Consider the following 18,348-nt stretch of genomic DNA (forward strand, 5'->3'; position numbering starts at 1 on the left):
ATGTGCCCTGCGATTGGCTGGGGACAAGTTCAGGATGTACCCCGCCTCTCGCACACAGTCAGCTGGGATAGGCTCCAGATTATCCCCGGTCCTAGTGAAATAAACTGTGTAGAAAATGAATGGAGAGATGGAATTTGCTACATCAAACTTGGTTGGTGAGTTGAACCCTGAACAATGAAATTGGTCCTATCTCTGATACAACAAGATCAAAGGCATTTGGGGCAGGGACTTGGGAGACAGACAATAAACAGACAGACCGCTGGAAGAGTGAAATGCAAACACAGGGGCGGGATTGGAGTCTTGGTTCCTGAAGGAGCCTTATACCTCAGTAGGCGGTGTTTGTGATGAAATAAAGAGGGTTCTGGCTAGAATCAAGGCATGTCGGTCAGCAAATGGCACTGTGGCAACACTATCTCTATAATAACATAGATTTTCTTCCTCAGTGGTCAGTGCCTGTCTCAGTGGTAATCCCAGAACCCTTTGGTGGACATGAGTGGTGAGGGATGCCACCAAGCTGAAAGAGTCTTATTGTACCTTTTTTTTTATTATTATTATTTTTTTATTTATTTATTTTTTTTATTTTTATTTTTTTTGCTTGCCCATGAGACTCCGGAGACATGATCGGTAGTCAGGCCAAGCAGAATGTGGCTTCGGCGGTTGCTAATGCAAAAACCTCTACTGGAAGGAGGTTGGTAAGGCTATTGAGAACAACATCTTTGGCAACAGGGGTTTGCTGGTCCTCATTTTTAAGATGGGTGAACTGAGGGTGTGTTCCAACTACAGTGGGATCAAACTCTTGAGCCTCCCTGGTAAGGTTGATTCGGGGGCTCTCAAGAGGAGGGTCTGTTAGGAAGTTGAACCTCATATTCAGGAAGAGCAATGCGGTTTTCGTCCTGGCAGTGAAAGAGTCGACCAGCTCAACACCCTCAGTCGGGTCCTCGAGGGTGCGTGGAGTCTGCCCAACTAGTCTCCTACGAGTCTAGCCCTATTCAGTCCAATTAAAAGCTGCGATAGATTTACCGATAAACTTAGATGTCATTGGTGCAGAAGTCTGTATAAATTGTAATACATAGTTTTGTAAGTTGTATATTTTTTTTATCTTCTATTTTAATTTTCTCTCATTAACTGTATGCTCTTGTATGGATTTGTGTCTGGAATAAAGATTACTCGTTACTAGTTTAATCTGCGTTGCATGCAGTGAATTGGATTTGTTTCCGGTGCGGGTAAAGTTAAATCCATGGCTTTTCCTAAAGTGTTTGTGATTAACTCACGGAAGTACTCATGCAGGAACAAGTAATACCCTTTATGCGGAACGCCATGTGACTAAACACGGTAAACAGGTTTGCGGACCTCCTGTGTATGCTGCGATAACTAACATATCTACAGGATGATGACATGATGGTTTCACCCGAACTTGCTAGAATTTTGTTTTCTTAATAGCTGATGGGTGCTCAAGGGTGCTGAAGTAACTTGATAGCAACAGGTTAACCACCATTGTCATTTATTTATACATTTTTATGATATATCCACCCATCCATCCATTTTCCTCCGCTTATCCGAAGTTGGGTCGCTGGGGCAGCATCTTAAGCAGCGAAGCCCAGACTTCCCTCTCCCCAGCAACTTCATCCAGCTCTTGAGGGGGGATCCCGAACCGGTCCCAGGCCAGCCAAGAGACGTAGTCTTTCCAGCCTTTCCTGGGTCGTCCCCAGAGCCTCTTCCCGGTGGACCCGCAACATCTCACCAGGGAGGCGTCCGGGCGGCATTTAACCAGATGCCCAAGCCACGTCATCTGGCTCCTCTCGATGCGGATGAGCAGCAGTTCGACTCTGATCCCCTCCCGGATGATTGAGCTTCTCACAAATCTCTAAGGAAGAGCCCGGACACCCTGCTATGGAAACTAATTTCGGCCACTTTTATCCGTGATCTTGTTCTTTTGGTCACAACCCACAGCACCCTAGGTGAAGGTAGGAACGTCAGCTGCGAACTGTTCCAGGAAGAGTTGATTATGGCTTGATGAAGCCATCAGAACCACATCATCAGCAAAAAGCAGCAACATGATGCTGATGTCGCCAAACCAGACCCCCTCAACACCCTGGCTGCGCCTAGAAATTCTGTCCATAAAAGTAATAAACAGAATCGGTGACAAAGGGCAACCTTGGCGTCGTACTGCCGGCAAAGCAGACCAAATGCCGACACCAGTCGTACAGGGTTAGCCCAAATCAGGGAGTCCGCTACCCGATAATCCCAGAGCACTCGCCACAGGACTGTCTGAAAGACACGATTGAACGCCTTCTCCAAGGCCACAAAACACATCTAGACGGGTTGGAGGAACTCCCATGCACCCGTGAGGACCCTGCTGAGCTGACCCTGTTGAGCTGTTCCATGGCCAGGACAAAAACCACACTGCCCCTCCTGAATCTGAGATTCGACTTCCTGACCGACGCTCCTCTCCAGAACAACTGAATAGACCTTACCAGGGAGGCTGAGGAATGTGATGCCCACACACCTTGCACCCCCCTTCTTAAAAAGTGGAGACCACCGGTCTACCAATCCAGAAGCACTATCCTCAATGTCCACGCGATGTTGCAGAGGCGTGTCGACCAGGACCCGGAAGTCAGGGCGCGGATTTTATCCACCCCTCCTGAGACGCCGGATGATGGATCAGAATTTCCTCTTAGCTTTTCGGAAGTCATTTTCCATGGCCTCACCAAAGTCCTCGCATGCTCGAGTTTTTGCCTCAGGGACCACCAAAGCTGCATTACGCTTGGCCAGCCAGTACCCATCAGCTTCCTCCGGAGACCCACAGGCCAAAAAGGCCCCATACGGCTCCTTCTTGAGCTTGACGGCATCCCTTGCCGTTGGTGTCCACCAACGGGCTTGGGGATTACCCCCACAACAGGCACTCACAACCTTATAGCCACAGGTTGTCCCTCCATTGTTGTGTCCTCAACAATGGAGGGACAGAACACAGTCCACTCGGACTCAATGTGCCCTGGGAAGCGGGGGAAGCGCCGTCTGAGATTGGAGTTTTAGCTCCTTCTGACAGGGCACTCTCCCAGCAGACCCTCACAATATGTTTGGGTCTGCCAGTTTGGACCGGCATCTTTCCCCTCCATGGGAGCCAACTCACCAAGTTACTGATCGTAATAAGTATGCCCCCACACCTGCTGAGCGCTTCTCACCGTGGGCAACTCCAGAGAAGAGAAGAGTCCAATCCCTCTCAAGAGGACAGCTATCAGAGCCCAAGTGTGTGGAGGTGAACCCGACTATATCTAGTCGGAGCTTCTCAACCTCGCACACCAGTTTAGCCTCTTTCCCTGCCAGAGAGGTGACATACCACGTCCCCAGAGCCAGCTTGTGTAGCCGGGGATTGGACTGCCAATGTCACCGCCTTTGGCCGGCACCCAGCTCACTACGCACCTTGGCCCCTCCCACAGGTGGGGAGCTCATGGGAACGGGGACCCATGTCGCCTCTTCGGGCTGTGCCTGGCTGGGCCCCAAGGGTGTAGGCCTGGGCTCCACATGCTCACCTTTGAGCCTCACCTCCAGGCCTGGTTCCAGAGGGGGGCCCTGGTGACCCGCTTCCTGGCAAGGGAAACCTAGGTAAATTTATTTTCATCATCATACGGGGTCATTTGAGCTGTACTTTGTCTCGTCCCTCACTGAGGACCTGTTTGCTATGGGTGACCCTACCAGTCATGAAGCCCCAGACATCAGATCATTGGGACACACAAACCCCTCCGCCACAATAAGGTGACTGTTCAGGAAGGGGATATATATGATATAGTTCAACATAAACTAAGCCTAAACATGTTCATCTTTGATAGCTTTTAAAGATATCTTGTGTAAAACAATAGACAATGTAGACGTTTAATATTTCTCCAGTTACTTTGTCCCGGTCTCCTGCCATAGGGCTCCACCAGTCACCTGAACCAGAAGGAAGTGCTTCGACCTATTTTGACGAATGCACTAGTTGGTTGTGCATAACCTCTGTTTTTTTTTTTGTCCTGTTCGGCTGTTAGGTCAAGCAAAATGAAAAATCTGTATCCCTTTTATGGCGGAACAGTTTTACTGTGTCACAGTGGAGTTTTTAAGCTTCCGCTGTGGTATTATAATTGAGGTTTATTGAGAATCAGACTTGATCAGTCGAACAGAACATAGTTTCTCGAAGGGAGAGAGAAACAAAGACAAAGCACTAATTGTAAATGGGGTGAGAGAAGTAAATCATTATATTACCTACAACAATTAAATATTAAATATGTGTTGTATGGGGCTGTAGTGCTACCCTGTGAGGGAAGGACAGGACAAAATAGAACAGGACAAGGAAAGGAGAAGAAGAATGCAGGACAAGGGTCATGAACCCAGCTGTACAACTGAAGTGTGGCGGGATTAATTATGTAAATTATAAGTCTACAGGACGAGAGTATAAGTGAGGGGATACACAAGCGATTTGCATATTCATGAGTTATTTGTTGCATTAAGTGCGTGACCCCACACCCAGTGAAAGAGTCCTAGGCAAGTGCAAGTGAATTGACACCCTTTTACATGCACAAAGAAGTACAGAAGTGTCTTGTAATTGCTGTGGCCGCACCGCAGCGGCTGAGGGCCCCACCCAATCAATCGAGGGGCGGGATCAGGCGCAGGGGTCCACCCGAGAGCAGCCCGGCGGAAGGGACACGTCCCACACCGAGGGACCCAGGACGGTCCTCCGGTCCCACCAAGGCGCCCCGACAACCGGCCATCCAGCGGGGGCCGCAGGGACCCAATGCCAACCCCCCAGTCAATCACCCCACCCCCGACCCACAGTGCCCGGGATGCAGCCAGTCCCCGCCCAGCCCGAGGGCGGGAGAGTGTCCCTTGTTTGTCGAAAAGGAGGGCGGATAGGGGCATCCGCCAAGGGAACGATAAGGGGGGATGGGGGGGATCCAAGGGCCATGAGAGGTCAACCCCAACACCAAGCAGTCATCCAGCCCGGGGGGCCCGACCTCGGGAGCACCGCCATGCAAGTAATTGAGACCCCCCCCGTTACTATGACTGCCAGGTCCCCGACTAGCAGTCATTGGCCCTACCCCGTGTATCAGTGCCGCCCCTGAGTGGTGTGGTGCATTAAAATCTGGAGAGGTCAGTGAGCCGAGGGGGCGGGGGCAGGGCTGCCAGGCACTACTGTCTAACAGCCCACCGCCCCCCCAGAGATACACACACACTCCATTAACACATGGGGAGTGTGTGTGATGCATTTAAAATCCAGGGGGGCAAGCAGGGCGGAGGGGCAGGGCGCACGGACCGGGAAACAGCACAAACGTGCTGAAACCCAATCTGACACCCACACCCTCCCGATCCCATACCAGTCCCCCAGGACCCCTTTGATATGTGTATGTGCCCAGATGTGATTAGTGAGAAATGTATGCAGTGAATGGTGTGAGTGTGTGCTAAGTGAGTGATTAAGAGGCATGGCTCCTGCAGGTCGTGCCCATTAGGCCGGACAACCACCGACAAAGAGGGCCACCCCACCCAGACCCGCAGCACAACACCTCTCCCCCCACACCCCCTATTGGTTAGGGCTGGATCAGCGCAAGTCCTGATCAGTGCCCGTCCACTGAGTTTGATGGGGAAGAGTGACAGATCAACTTATTTTAACTTTATTTTACAAAATTAAATAAGTAGTAAAATAATTAAATATTGAAATAAATATTGAAACACCCATATAGTTCTGAAATACTTTGACATTGAATTATTTACTTGTATTGTATTATTTGTATTTAATTATTTTGGCACTCTTGGTCCTCCATAGTTAGCTAACCTTAATCTGTGCATCCAACAACACTCAGTGCTTGCCCGTTTACCTTTTGACTTTGACATACACTGCATTCCAAATTATTATGCATATTGTACAGTAGATAAAAATAGTTTACACACCCCTGATCAAATGCCAGGTTTCTGTGGTATGATAATTAGAACAATATACATCCGCTAAGCATTTTCTTCCATTAATGTGACCTATAACCTGTACAATTTAATTGAGGAAAAAAAAAAAAGCTTTCTGAGGAGAGAAGTAAAAGTAAACAATTGAGCTAATCTGGTTGCACATTTGTGCACACCCTGTTCTAAATTAGGTTGTGGCTGTGTTCAGAATTAACCAATTACGTTAAAACTTTTTTTAAATGCGAGTCAGGACGCACCTGCCACTTTTTCAAGCAAAGCAAATTGATTTATATAGCGCATTTCATACACGAGGTAACTCAATGCGCTTTACATGATTAAAAGCATTTAAAAACAAAAAACAGCTTATAAACATTTAAAACAAAGAGGAAAAAAATAAAAGTACAATTAAAACAGCCGCCTATTTTAGTAATTAAAGGAAAATTACTAAGCAAGTAAAAAAGATCTATCCGCTGACAAAAGTGTGGAATAGTACAATGCCTTGTGAATGAAAACAGTGGACATTTCATATTCACATTATGCTGTTCATATTTTGAAGCAAATCACACAAAGAAGGTGACCACTCACATTTAGGCATGTTTTATGCTCTTTTATTTGTACCCCTGGTTGGTAAAGAAGAGTCCGGAGTACAATATCAGCTGAACTTGGTTACAGCAGAATCAGAATGCTGGTATTTGCTAGACATGTGGCTACAATTTCTAATTCTAATTGTACTTTGTGTTTGTTCAGTATGTTGGTGAAAGTGAGCGGGCTGTCAGACAAGTCTTTCAAAGGGGGCGCAATTCTGCTCCTTGTGTCATCTTCTTTGATGAGGTTGATGCTTTATGTCCTCGACGTTCAGGCCATGAGGTGAGAAAATATGTACCAACTAGTTATTTGCACACCAGTGACTAGCCCTTAACAAGTACACACATTACACTGGAGTACACAAAATTTTTGTGTATGTATATTTGTATATTAAACCTGTTCATAGTTGCATCAAATGTTACATTCTAAGAGTTTTGCATGTCGTTTTGTTAAACAAGCATTTGATGCTATGACAATGATGTGAAAATATTGTAAGGGCCGTCATACTATTTTATCAAATATCACCAGACTGGAAGGATTTAAGAGTTGTTATTCTGTTAGTGAAAGAAAAACCAACATTGGTCAGAGAAATAACTTGAACCTGACAAAAGTAATAATAAATAAAAATGTAATGAAAATAAACCAGTGAAAATCAGACATTGCTTTTGAATTGTGGTTCAACAAAATAAAAAATAAAACTCCATAAAGCAGGCCTGGGCAAAAATGATGGTACCCTTAACTTAATAGTTAGTTGTACAACCTTTTGAGGCAATCACTGCAATCAAACCAGGACTCTAGACTAACTTTTTACACTGGTTAAAGCTGAGCTGGTCCACTGTTCCACGGCCAGGATGATAACCTCACTGCTCCTCCTGAATCTGAGATTAGACTTCCCGACGGACCCTCCTCTCCAGCACCCCTGAATAGACCTTACCAGGGAGGCTGAGGAGTGTGATCCCCCTGTAGTTGTAACACACTCTCCGGTCCCCCTTCTTAAAAAGGAGGACCACCACCCCAGTCTGCCAATCCAGAGGCACTGTCCCCGATGTCCACATGATGTTGCAGAGGCATGTCAACCAGGACAGCCCCACAACATGCAGAGCCTTTAGGAACTCCGGGCGAATCTCATCCACCCCCAGGGCCCTGCCACCGAGGAGCTTTTAAACTACCTCGGTGACCTCAAACCCAGAGATAGGAGAGCCCGCCTCAGAGAACCCACACTCTGCTTCATCATGGGAAGACGTGTCGGTGGAATTGAGGAGGTCTTCGAAGTATTTTCCCCACCGACTCACAACGTCCAGAGTCGAGGTCAGCAGCGCCCCATCCCCACTATACATAGTGTTGGTGGTGCACTGCTTTCCTCTCCTGAGACGCCGGATAGTGGACCAGAATTTCCTCGAAGCGGTCCGGAAGTCTTTCTCCATGGCCTCACCGAACTCCTCCCATACCAGAGTTTTTGCTTCAGCGACCACCAGAGCTGGATTCCGCTTGGCCAGCCGGTACCCATCAGCTGCCTGCCTCAGGAGTCCCACAGGCCAAAAAGGCCCGATAGGACTCCTTCTTCAGCTTGACGGCATCCCTCACCGTTGATGTTCACCAACGGGTTCGGGGATTGCCGCCACGACAGGCACCGAACACCTTACGGCCACAGCTCCGGTCGGCCGCCTCAGCAATGGAGGCGCGGAACACGGTCCACTCGGACTCAATGTCTCCCGCCTCCTCCGGAACATGAGCAAAGTTCTGTCGGAGGTGGGAGTTGAAACTCCTCCTGACAGGGGATTCTGCCAGACGTTCCCAGCAGACCCTCACAATACGCTTGGGCCTGGCACGTCGGACCGGCATCTTCCCCCACCATCGGAGCCAACTCACCACCAGGTGGTGATCAGTTGACAGCTCCGCTCCTCTCTTCACCCGAGTGTCCAAGACATGCGGCCGCAAGACCGATGACACGACCACAAAGTCGATCATCGAACTGCGACCTAGGGTGTCCTGGTGCCAAGTGCACGTGTGGACACCCTTATGCTTGAACATGGTGTTTGTTATGGACAATCCGTGATGAGCACAGAAGTCCAATAGCAGAACACCGCTCAGGTTCTGATCGGGGGGGCTGTTCCTCCCAGTCACGCCCTTCCAGGTCTCACTGTCATTGCCCACGTGAGCATTGAAGTCCCCCAGCAGAACGATGGAGTCCCCAACGTGATCACTCTCCAGCACCCCCTCCAAGGACTCCAAAAAGGGTGGGTACTCTGAACTGCTGTTTGGTGCATAGGCACAAACAACAGTCAGGACCAGTCCCCCCACGCGAAGGCGGAGGGAGGCTACCCTCTCGTCCACCGGGGTGAACCCCAACGTACAAGCGCCAAACCGGGGGGCAATAAGTATACCCACACCTGCTCGGCGCTTCTCACCGTGGGCAACTCCAGAGTGGAAGAGAGTCCAACCCCTCTCGAGTGGACTGGTACCAGAGCCCAAGCTGTGTGTGGGGGCGAGTCCGACAATATCTAGTCAGAACTTCTCGACCTCACACACGAGCTCGGGCTCCTTCCCTGCCAGAGAGGTGACATTCCACGTCCCTAGAGCCAGCTTCTGTAGCCGGGGATCGGATCGGCAAGGTGCCCGCCTTCGGCCACCGCCCAGCTCACACTGCACCCGACCCCTATGGCCCCTCCCACAGGTGGTGAGCCCATGGGAAGGGGGACCCACGTTACCCTTTCGGGCTGTGCCCAGCCGGGCCCCATGGGTGCAGGCCCGGCCACCAGGCGCTCGCCATCAAGCGCCTGACCCGCATCCGGCCAAGGGAAAACGAAGTCCATTGTTTGTCGTCATCATAAGGGGTATTTGAGCCGTGCTTTGTCTGGTCCCTCACCTAGGACCTGTTTGCCATGGGTGACCCTGCCAGGGGCATAAAGACCCAGACAACTTAGCTCCTAGGATCACTGGGAGACACAAACCCCTCCACCACGATAAGGTGACGGCTCAAGGAGGGGATAACAATGACGATTTTAACTCAGCTATATTTAACTTTTCGCTGAAACATTAATTAATGAATAGTAGCATATTTTCCGGACTATAAACCGCTACTTTTTTCCTGCGCTCTGAACCCTGCGGCCTATGCAACGATGGAGCTAAAATATCGATTTTTTTTTTTCCGCCAACGGCTATCAGGGGGCGCAATAAGTGCCAAAACAAGACAGGCTCGACTTGTTTAAACGTACAACAAAAACTTGTTTGAACGTAATCCTTAAAACATGAGCGTTTCCCTTAATGCACTAGGGTTTGGGCATGCGCTGATGCCTCCAGCGTATCGAAGACGACGAGGCTAGTTTTTGGCGCGCTCAACGCAATATGCAGCATGACACGCACAAACGCAAAATATTTTTTATTTTTCACACCCTCATCATGCAAAGTACAAGAAGGAAAGACGTATGATGCAGCTTTTAAGTTGAAAGCCATCGATCTGTCTATCCAGGAGGGAAATAGAGCTGCTGCACGTAAGCTTGGCGTTAACGAATCGATGGTGAGGCGTTGGAGACGGCAGCGTGAAGAATGATGGCTTGCCAAAAGACAACAAAGGCTTTCAGAAGTCATAAGAACAGATGGCCCGAACTTGAAAATGTTCTTGAGGACTGGGTGAACACACAGAGAGCAGACGGCCGAGGTGTATCCACTGTGCAGATCCGACTGAAAACACCAGCGGAATGTCTATTGAACGTTTTCAAAGTGGACCATCATGGTGTTTTCGATTCATGAGACAAAAAGGTTTGTCCATCAGGGCGCGGACGACTGTCTGTCAGCAACTCCCTCCCGACGACGAGGAAAAAGTTGAAAACTTCCACAAATTCATTGCAACAAAAATAGCCGAGGATTCCATCGGACCAGACTACATAAATATGAAGTGCCTTTGAGGTTCGACCTGCCTCTAACTCAAACTGTTAACAAGACAGGAGCGTCATCCATTATGGTGAAAACAACTGGCCACGAGAGAACGCACTCCGAGGTGAGTGGGAGGCTTGAATGAGCAGCGGCGAGAAATCTTAAACAAAAACTGGCCACGTGCGAAGATCATCCTTTTCTGAGGTCTGCCAGTGGAGCTTAAAAGCGTGGAGCAGTGTGAAAGAATCTACGATCACCAACGGATTTCGAGAGGCTGGACTGCTACGTGAGGAGAACAGCACTTCAGTGGTAACTGTGTCTCAAGATGAAAATGACATTGAGAGCGACACCGACAGAGAGACTGAATAGATGTGTGACGGAGATGTTTTGAACTCCGACACTGAAGATGACGACTTCAGTGGTTTCAGTGAACAGGAGGATGAATAAAAACAATCACTTTTCTGTTAAGTTTGAGGCGTTTTACGGCCGTGTTACAGGCACTATTTGAAACAATTACGGTATCTTTCTGTGTAAATATCTAATTTCACAACGTATATATCTGCAGCGTATAGTCTGGTACGGCTAATATGTAAAAATAAATAAATTAATAAAAATTCTACACAAAGCGGGCGCGACTTATATTCCAATGCGCGTTATAGTCTGGGAAAATACAGTAAGTCAATTGTGTTAGTTCCACACACACATTGCCTTTTAGTTCATAGGTTTGATACTGAGAAATGGAGTCGGGGTTATTTTAAAAGAGGAGTTGGCTAAGAAAGTCTTGTACGTGAAAGGAGTGTCAGATCGAATGATTAGGCTGAAACTTGATATTGAGGGTGTCATGTATGATGTGATTAATGGCTATGCCCCACAGGTAGGATGTGACCAAGAGGTGAAAGAGAAATTCTGAAAGGAGCTAGACGAAGTAGTTCTGAGCATCCCAGACAGAGAGAGAGTAGTGATTGGTGCATATTGTAATGGACATGTTGGGGAAGGAAATAGGGGTGATGAAGAAGTGATGGGTAACGGCATCCAGGAAAGGAACTTGGAGGTACAGATAGTGGTAGACTTTGCAAAAAGGATGCAAATGGCTGTAGTGAACACTTTTTTCCAGAAGAGGCAGGAACATAGGGTGACCTACAAGAGCGGAGGTAGAAGCACGCAGGTGGATTACATCTTGTGCAGACGATGTAATCTGAAGGAGGTTACTGACTGTAAGGTAGTGGTAGGGAAGTGTGTGGGTAGACAGCATAGGATGGTGGTGTGTAAAATGACTCTGTTGGTGGGGAGTAAGATTAAGAAGACAGGCACAACAGAGAACCATGTGGTGAAAGCTGCAAAAGGAAGAGTGCTGTGTGGCCTTTGGAGAAGAGGTGAGACAGGCTCTCTGTGGACAGGAGGAGCTTCCAGAAGACTGGACCACTACAGCCAAGGTGATCAGAGAGACAGGCAGGAGAGTATTTGGTGTATCTTCTTGTAGGAAAGGGGAGAATGAGACTTGGTGGTGGAACCTCAAAGTAGAGGAAATCATACAAGGAAAGAGGTTAGCTCAGAAGAAGTTGAACACTGAGAGGACAGAGGAGAGGAGAAAGGAAAGCATGACGTAGAGCAAAGGTAGAGGTGGCAAAGGCCAAACGAGGCATATGATGACATGCATGCCAGGTTGGACACTAAAGAAGGAGGAAATAAAAATCTAGAGAGGTTGGCCACACAGCGGGATAGTGAGGGGAAGGATGTGCAGCAGACTAGGGTGATTAAGGATATAAATGGAAATGTGTTGACTGGTGCCAGTAGTGTGCTGGATCGATGGAAATAACACTTTGAGCAGTTGATGAATAAGGAAAATGAGACCGATGGAAGAGTAGAAGAGGCAAGTGTGGTGGACAAGGTAGTGGCAATGATTAGTCAGAATCATCTTTATTTGCCAAATATGTCAAAAACAGACAAGGAATTTGTCTCCGGTAGTTGTAGCCGCTCTAGTACGATAACAGACAGCCATTTGACGGAAAATACTTTTGAGACATAAAAACATAAAAAGACAGTTGGGTGGAGTCACTGAGCAATAATAATACATTACCAGTAATGTGGTAATACCGATCCTTTTTTTGGAGACAATTGTGCATATGGTGTAGAGACCAAGACATTTAAGCAGTTTAAAGTGACTAGTAGTGCGATAATCTGGAACAATGTGCAAATCGTGCAGATACTTCTCAAGCACGAGTGGCCAGTATTGGTCAGCAACATATACAATGGGGCAAAAAAGTATGTCGTCAGCCACCGATTTTGAAAGTTTTCCCACTTAAAAAGTTGAGAGAGGCTTCTAATTTTCATCATAGGTATAGCTGACCTCTGAGACAAAATGAGAAAAAAATCAACAAAATCACAATGTCTGATTTTTAAAGAATTAGCAAATTATGGTGGAAAATAAGTATTTGGTCACCTGCAAACAAGCCAGATTTCTGGCTCTCACAGAGCTGTAAATTCTTCAAGAGGCTCCTCTGTCCTACCTGGCTTCATCAGTCATACACTACGCCGCCAGGGACTCTAATCCTGCAGTGCCCGATGTTCCCCTGCTTGAGCCAGTACATGTCCAGGCCCGTCTGAAGTTTGCTAGAGAGCATTTGGATGATCCAGAAGAGGATTGGGAGAATTTCATATGGTCAGATGAAACCCAAATATAACTTTTTGGTAAAAACTCCACTTGTTGTGTTTGGAGGAGGAAAAAATGCTGAGTTGCATCCAAAGAACACCATACCTAATGTGAAGCAACGCAGGAGTGGGAGTCAGAAGTGTGATGGTTGTGCGGCTGGGTGGGGTGTGAAAGTGTTCTTTTCAAATCTGCAGTCGGTTTTTAAGTCGTCAGCTAATCCTTTGTTGTTCTCTGCTTGGGGGATGGTCCCTTGTAGTTTATAGATTGTAATCAACACCAGACGGATTTAGAGTCGTTAGGGGTAAACTGATTGTGTAGCTTTACTTCATAATTTCTCTTTGCGATGTTAATTTCTTGAGTCAACTGGTTTCTGGCGCATTATACAGGGCTTTATTCCCACTTCGATTGGCGTCTTCTTTAGCCTGGCAAAGTTGCTTAAGTTTGGCAGTGAACCACGGCTTGTTGTTCTTGAACTTGCAAAATGACTTTGTTGGTACACACACACCTTCACAGAAGCAGATATAGGATGTAACAATGTCCGTATATTCATCCTGGCTGCCAGTTGAAGTTTCAAAGACACTCGAGTCTGTGCAGTCTAAACAGATTTCAAGTTCTATCTTTGCTTCATTGGTCCACTTTTTCACTGTTTTCACCATAGACTTCGCACATTTAAGTTTTTGCCTGTATGTTGGTATTAAGTGAAAATGGAAAAATGGAAAGGCAGTTGGATGTACTGAGGGAAGACATGAGAGCAGTTGGTGTTAAAGGATCCAGGAGATAAGCTTACATGGAAAAGGATGACACGCTGTTACAACCCCTAACGGGACGAGAGAGAGAGATGGTTTTTGGTCTTTCGTCCAACTTGATTTTGTCAGATTTTTTTCTCTTTCAGTGATGTCTTGATTGAACAGTTGTGGAGATAATCAGGCTTGGGTGTGATCAGTGAAAATTCACCAAAAGTTGTGATTCGCCTCAATTAATTCATGTGTTGTTTAACCTGTCCTGTTCATCTGCATGGCTTTGCAGAATGGTGGCTCTGTATGCCTTCTGTGAGTTTTGCTGTGCAACAGGGGAGTATGAAATACTCCCTCTGCTTATTTTTAAAGTTTTTAATTATTCAGGTGTTTATTGAAAATGCAGCCGGACAGAAAAGGGTTTTAGGGGACAGAGAGAGGAACAGAGTGGACAATGGGAATAGGGGTGGGAACCACAGCAGAACAATAGTTAGAGTAACGTTACAACAGTCAAATCTTTTTCTTGTGGATGTGGGGTCAAAGAAAAAAATTAAGATGCTAGAATGGCCCAGCCAATCCCCTGACTTGAATCCAATCGAAAATCTATGGGAAGAACTGAACCTCAAGGTCCATCGAAGCCCACGGAAACCTCAAGATTTGAAGACTGCTTGTGTGTAGGAATGGACCAAAATCACACCAGAGCAATGTATGCGACTAGTTTCTCCATTCGGGAGGTGTTTTGAAGCTGTCATTTCAAACATAGGCTTTTGTACAAAGTATTAAATAAATACCAGTTGGTGTGTTCAATACTTTTTCCCTTTGTCATTTCACATTAGTACTCACAATTTCTGAGTTTATTTGCTCTATTTTCGTTATATGTATGGATTACTTAGGTTGTTGCCAACATCTGGTGAAAATCTCGTTAATAGCGCCTTTAGAAATACAGCACCTGATATAAGTATTTTTCCCCATTATATTATATATATTATATAATTATATTTATAAAGGTGTTATTGACAATGAAAATCTCACCCGATGTTGGGAACAACCCAAGTAATCCATACATACAAAGAAAGTAGAACAAATAAGATTTAAAAAAAATTAACCTGTGCTTAATAATGAGAAATGACACACGGAAAAAGTATTGAACACGCCAACTGGTATTTATTTAATACTTTGTTTCCTTGGCAGTATGTTTTGGATCATTATCCTGCTGAAATGTCCACCCTCGTTTCATTTTTATCATCCCCGTAGATGGGAGCAGATTTTTGTCAAGAATGTCCCGGTACATTTGGCCATTCATCCTTCCTTCAATAGTGTGCCGTTTACAAGTACAATTTGCTGAAAAGCAGCCCTAGTAAGCAGCCCCTATCCTGAATCTGATCAGGCTGTTTTTCTTCTGGTGTCCCTGTGGAGAAGGGGGGCGGGAGGGGTAGTGTTTGAAACTCTTTGATTATTATGTTGCATTACGTTGGCCTCAGGTGTGCCAGGAGGGCGCGGAGTGTCTATAGCCCTTGGTTTCAAGAGCTATACACCCCTTTGCCTTAGCCTTTCCCCTTGGAATTGGGATACCCCTTCGTTCTCATGCGATTACGCACTCATGCTCTCATGCCAAAAAAACCAAGGGCTAAGACGAAGGGGAAGGTCTAAAGGGTAAAATTGGGATTGGCCTTTAATTGAAAGCTGTGTGGTAACAGGAAATGTCCCACCGTGTTTTTTGTTGCCACCTGAAGAAATTGGGTGAGATGTTTGTGTTTTAAATGGATTTTGTCACTTGGAGGTTTATGTTGTTGTTTGTTGTGACTTCATATAAATTTGACATACAAAGTCGTTGGTGTGAGCGGGATGGCCGCGTTCATCTGGCTTGAATCCAAAATGTTCCCACATCGCCGCGGTACTGTTAGGCAGTTTGGCAAATTCCAGTCTCGCTTTTTTATGATATAGTTTAAATAGTGGTGTCTCCCATGAAGTCCACTTTGGCTCAAACTACGACGGATGGGATCTGACACTGATGTGCCTGTAGCTTGACCTTGGAGTTTACCTTTAATTTGTTTGGAGGTTGTTCTGGGATCTTTTGTTACCATTTGTATTATCCGTCTCTTCAATTTGTCAGCAATTTTCCTCCATCCAGGGAGTTTGCTACAGTTCTGTGGCTCTTAAATTTCTGAATATGTGCAGCTGTACTCACGGAGACATCAAGCTGCTTTGAGATAGCCTTTACCTTTAACATGCTTGTCTATAATTTTCTTTCTAATCTCCTGAGACAACTCTCTCCTTCACTTCCTCTGAGCCATGTTTAGTGTGGTACACACCATGTCACCAAACAGCACAGTGATTAGTTGTCACCATTTAAATAGGCCTACTAAATGATTACAAGGTTGAAGATACCGGTTATGCTATTTAGAGGACACACCTTGTTTGAACATGCCCCTATCATTTTTGTTAAGGCCTGTTTCATGAGTTTTTTTTTTTTTTTAAATGATTCTGTTGAACCACTATTCAAAAGCAATGTCTGATATTCATTGGTTAATTTTCATTTTTATTTATTATAACTTTTGTCAAATTCAAGTTATTTCTGTGACCACCGTGGGTTTTTCTTTCATTAACAGAGGGGTACCAACAATTTTGTCCATGTTTATTTATTTTTTATCTTCAGTCAGGAGCCAGCGTACGTGTGGTTAACCAGTTGCTAACAGAAATGGATGGCTTGGAAACGCGGCGACAAGTCTTTATCATGGCTGCAACTAACAGACCAGGTAATGATCCAGAGTTTGTCTCTCCTTGAAAAAAACCCAAAACATTTTACTTAAATTATGGCCGACCCAAAAAAATAACCGAAATGTACTCTCAGTATACTCCAGAGTGTGGCCTATCACAGTGATATTGTGCAAACACTGAACGTTTCCCCCCATTTTTGTTACTGCTCTGACGAACCTTAATGGAGGAAACCTTGTCCCTCTTCAACATATATGTCAAACTCAGGCCCAGGGGCCAAATTTGGCCCACGATCTAATTATATTTGGCCCGCAAGACCAAATTAAATGTGTATTAGAGCTGGCCCGCCAGTATATAGCACATGCGCCACTAATATTACAAATCCCAGAATGTCTTGCTAGTGTGTTAGCCCATCAGTCTAGACCGGCGGGTGCCCCTTCCCTTTCTGGTGCAGTCGTTAGCAACTATGCTACCGGTCTCCTCGAGCAAATTTACACTTCCCCTTCCCAAAAATGGCCAAGATGGAAAATGGTTAACTTCCAAGAAAGGTGGGAGGCAGATGGTCTGTTCACTAAAGTAAAAGACAGACGTGTTATGTGCAGAGCAACGTGGCTATAACAAAGAATATAACATCATTGAATTGTTTTTTTTAAATGCCCTTTTCAACTCCGAGGCAGGGACTGTTAATAGTTTGAAGGACATTCTTATTTTTTGGGTTGTTTTGTTGTTGGGCTTTGAAAAAAGATTTACATCAAAAAGAAAGGTAGTTGGATATAGATAACTAGAAGATATAATTCATGTTATCTATTTAAATACAAAACAAACAAATACCATTGATGTCTTTTATCGCAAATTTGATTTCTCATGTTTATAATATTAAAGTTAGTTTTTTCCAGATTCAGTGTTTAAGCACAATGTAAGTTTGTAGTCAATTATAAACTTTAAGGCTACATTTCTGCAGAAAAGGGAAGCATGCACATTGCAATAATTTTTCATTAAATATTGAGTTTGGCCTCCGACGTTGTCCCAATTTTTTATTTTGGCACACCTTGAATTTGAGTTTGACACCCCTGCTCCACAACATCAAAGTCTCTTATATCCTGGCTGGACTTGGCAGCAATATCATCAGTTAGTTAAGACTTGACTACCTCTGACACCTTTAGTTTCTCAAAACACATACCGTAACGTCTCGTATATAATACACTCTCCAGTATAATGCGCACCCCCAACACTGACCCCAAAAATCAGGACAAAAGTATAATGCACCCCATCGATTTGCTGCTATCCATGAAGTATTATCCATATTTTATTAGGGTTTCAAAGAAATATTCTGCTGTGTGTGCATGCGCTGATGTATTTTTTAAAAACAAATTTAAATAGTATATCAGAGTCTGAAATACTTAAACTTTTGTATAGCAATTACAAAAATACACAAAAATAATCTATTTTTATATCAATTGTTGAGACTAGTGTAGCAATTTTTTGACATGCTGTTTTTGGCAGTAATTTGAATACAGTAAATGTTCCACGAAGTACTAAATCACTGTCTAGTTTGATGCTTTTTTTATTCTCCTTACCATTTTTACCGTATTTACTAAAAGGAAAAGACTACACTGCAGAAGCAAAATTACTGGAAATGAGCCCAATGAATGTTAGCATTCATGGTTTCACTAAATTCAAATGTCTTGGATTTCTTTATAAATTATAATTAATGAATACGGTGAAATGTTTTTAAAATAAATGAACATGAATCAGTTACATTTTATCACAGTAAAGGGTCTGAATACTTATGGCTGTGTGATATTTCAGTTTTTCCTTTTTAATAAAGTTGCAAAAGTTTCAACAATTCTTTTTTTTTTTTCTGTCAAT

The 18,348-nt window shown here is 45.2% G+C and overlaps 1 protein-coding gene across 9 annotated transcripts in view; it reads left to right on the plus strand.

The window, feature by feature from the left end:
- The window catches only part of nvl (nuclear VCP like), a 95,778-nt gene that overhangs the window by 44,625 nt on the left and 32,805 nt on the right, over positions 1-18,348 (plus strand). For 4 of the 9 annotated variants that reach the window (XM_061789242.1, XM_061789249.1, XM_061789243.1 and 1 more), the window contains exons 18-19: positions 6,670-6,789; positions 16,421-16,520. The exons of 2 other annotated variants lie outside the window; for them this stretch is intronic. In XM_061789242.1, coding sequence (XP_061645226.1) covers positions 6,670-6,789; positions 16,421-16,520 — 220 coding nt within the window. The remainder of the gene's footprint in view (positions 1-6,669; positions 6,790-16,420; positions 16,521-18,348) is intronic. 3 more of the 9 variants (XM_061789245.1, XM_061789251.1, XM_061789246.1) reach the window with 2 other exon arrangements.

Source organism: Phyllopteryx taeniolatus, chromosome 11 (genome assembly GCF_024500385.1).
Source record: "Phyllopteryx taeniolatus isolate TA_2022b chromosome 11, UOR_Ptae_1.2, whole genome shotgun sequence".
Lineage (NCBI taxonomy): Eukaryota > Metazoa > Chordata > Actinopteri > Syngnathiformes > Syngnathidae > Phyllopteryx > Phyllopteryx taeniolatus.